Below are 2,806 nucleotides of genomic sequence, written 5' to 3'. Positions count from 1 at the left end.
GAATCATAAAGTTATTTAAATGTTTTCCTGTAAAGTGATATTAGATCTAAAAAAAAAAAACAAAAAAAAAACATTATTCTGTAAAAAAAATGCAGCTGTGTTGGTAGTGCTGCTCTGAATATATGGGTTTATCAAATAGGAGTTTATAATTTGATTTCAATCTTAGAAATTGAAAGATTTTATTATTTATTTTTTTATAGTTTTAAAATTCTCCACTGTGTGATTTAATATACGTAATTTTATTGAAATAAAGAACCAAAAGGCTTCACTTCGACGATGCAAAATTATTCAAATTAAGTGGATATTGAATCCAATATTATTTCAAAGCCGAATAGTGAAACTTCAAGAGTTTCGTGCCTAATATAGTAACTATAAAAGTTTCGGCGGATCCAAGCGTAAGCAAACCTTTCATGACAGGGGCAACTCAGAGTAAAGGTGGAGTTAGCTCTGATCATTATCCTTAGTATTTCCCATAATATAAAACACATCTTCCACTGACGAGACCTCAACAAAGGTCAAAACCGGTCTGGGTAATGTCCCCCCTCCCATTATGTATAACATCATACATGTCCGCTAGGAGATGTGTTTTACATTATGGGAAATACTAAGGATAGTGATCAGCGCTTACTCCGCCTTTACTGCGAGTTTCCCCCTATCATGAAAGGTTTTCTTACGCTTGGATCTGCCGAAACTTTTATAGTTTCTATATTCGGCACGAAACTCTTGTAGTTTCACTATTCTCCTTTGAAATAATGTTGGATTCAATGTCCACTTAATTTGAATACGTAATTTTATGTTTATTTCTTTATTCATAAAAACGATTGCAAATTTCGAATTAATCGTGAAATCGAATTTATGGAAGTTTTTTTTTTTTTCACTTGGTTATGCTACTAATTATATATGTGTGAAATCGAATTATTCATGAGTTAGTTCTTGAAATCACCACCTCTTCTTCTGGTGGTGAACACCACTTCGATTTTTAGTGGTTTAATGTTATTTCCTTTAACTGTTGAAAACAGATAAATTTATTATAAGGATCATAGTAGTTTCTAAGGTACCTCATGGTTTTTTTAATAAATAGAAATTAATAAAGTGAAATAGCGGTATACATTAGTTCTATGTTCATTGGCTAAAACGTTAGGCCTACAGTACAGACTTGGTAACTACGTGTAATCTGTGTCCCTACGACTGCGTGTTTTAATGCTTTGTGCCAAAGCTTAGTTAACCATATTGTAGAAAGAAGCGTTCATTTGATTAGTTGTTTATAAATAATATAGTATCGTACGTTATTTGTTGTGGAGTGTTTTTGATTAAAATTTGCCACGTTATGTCTCACACAATAGGTGATATTGCAACTGTTGTTTCTGCTAATTCCACATCCGGAACAATAGGTAACGATAGTGCAAATAATGCAAATGATTCTGTTACCACCTCCATTACTGTGAATAGTACTACACCTACTAGTGCTATTGGAACAACTATCGGAGGACAAACAACACAGACAAAAAGAGCTGGTCAACCTTTATCTGACTTTTTGCTTCAGTTGGAAGATTATACTCCTACCATTCCGGATGCTGTCACAGCTTATTATTTGAATTCTGCTGGATTTGAAGCTTCTGATCCAAGAATTGTGCGATTAATTTCTTTGGCATCCCAGAAATTTATATCGGATATTGCCAATGATGCATTACAGCATTGTAGAATGAGAGGTGCAGGTCAGAGCAAAAAAACAATTAAAGATAAAAGATATACCTTAACCATGGAAGATCTGATGCCAGCTTTATCAGAGTATGGTATTAATGTGAAGAAACCCCACTATTTTGTATGAGTTTTACCTCACTTCGTAATTGCAAATGTGTCATTTATGCTGAGTATTTCTGCGAATGAGGAAATTAACTTTATAAATTACAGATTTGTAATAAAAACAAGGTCATGTTAAGATGATATTCTATTACTGAAATACAATTTTCTGTTATCTGTTTATATAGTCAATAATGTACATTACAGTGATGTTCTGATGCTTCAAATATTTTTTTTAAATCCTACTTTCTGGTAAGTCGTTCATTTAATTTATGTATTCTATGCACAAATTTTCACATAGACCTTTAATATTTCCGAACATTTGTTAATGATTGAAACTTAATATAGCTTGTTAATATCTCCTTCACATGTAATTGTTAACATTTACTTCCTTTATGATAAATAAATATCTAGAAATGTAGTTTCTTTCATCAGGTGGAACTGTAATCATTATATTATATGGTTTGCATCCGATTAATAAACAAATAGAAGAAAAAGATTGCGTATTTAGAACTATGTTTTACATATACTTGGAAAACTTTGTTTTAGAGATCCTCAGTGAGGAAATTACTTATTTTTTAATGCAAACAAATTCCATTTTCATTCAAAACAACTTCGCAGTAAGTATCTAGATTTATGTACGAATTGGGAGATTTTTAAAAATTTCCAATTTTATTATTTATTTTATTTTTATTATTACCTTTTTATTATTTATGACATATCTTGACTGGAGTTGAAGTTGTTGGATATAGTAATTTTTAGAGAGAAAAGATGTAATAAAAAAAAAAAAAAAAAGAGGGTGTACCATTGATGATGGCAAATGAGTTAGTTCCAGTTAAGTTTCAGGAACTGGGCAGAGGGCTGGTAGTGAGAGTGGTTGGTGTAAAATAGATTTTAATTGGGAAGAGATATTTGGTTGGGATTTGCTACAGACCAAGAAATAGCAAGGTTCACACAAATTGATTTAGCTAGTGCAAAAAGCAGGTGGAGTTGGGGTGGATTTAAT

The 2,806-nt window shown here is 31.6% G+C and overlaps 1 protein-coding gene across 1 annotated transcript; it reads left to right on the top strand.

Annotated features, from left to right (window-relative positions):
- Positions 1 to 960: 960 nt before the first annotated feature.
- On the top strand, positions 961 to 2,306 carry LOC150096994 (transcription initiation factor TFIID subunit 10-like). Its single transcript, XM_090408168.1, has one exon. It carries the CDS (start codon positions 1,328 to 1,330, stop codon positions 1,826 to 1,828), a length of 501 nt encoding a protein of 166 aa, XP_090264294.1. The 5' UTR covers positions 961 to 1,327; the 3' UTR covers positions 1,829 to 2,306.
- The last annotated feature ends 500 nt before the right edge of the window (positions 2,307 to 2,806 follow it).

Source organism: Typopeltis vanoorti, chromosome 18, assembly GCF_054136105.1.
Source record: "Typopeltis vanoorti isolate ZY-2024b chromosome 18, IOZ_Tvanoo_1.0, whole genome shotgun sequence".
Lineage (NCBI taxonomy): Eukaryota > Metazoa > Arthropoda > Arachnida > Uropygi > Thelyphonidae > Typopeltis > Typopeltis vanoorti.
Note: the sequence above shows the minus strand (reverse complement) of the source record. Positions and strands in the feature narration are given on the sequence as shown.

What these genes read in the sequence shown, in the direction of transcription:
- LOC150096994 (XM_090408168.1), top strand. Translation starts at nt 1,328, where the DNA reads ATGTCTCACACAATAGGTGATATTGCAACTGTTGTTTCTGCTAATTCC.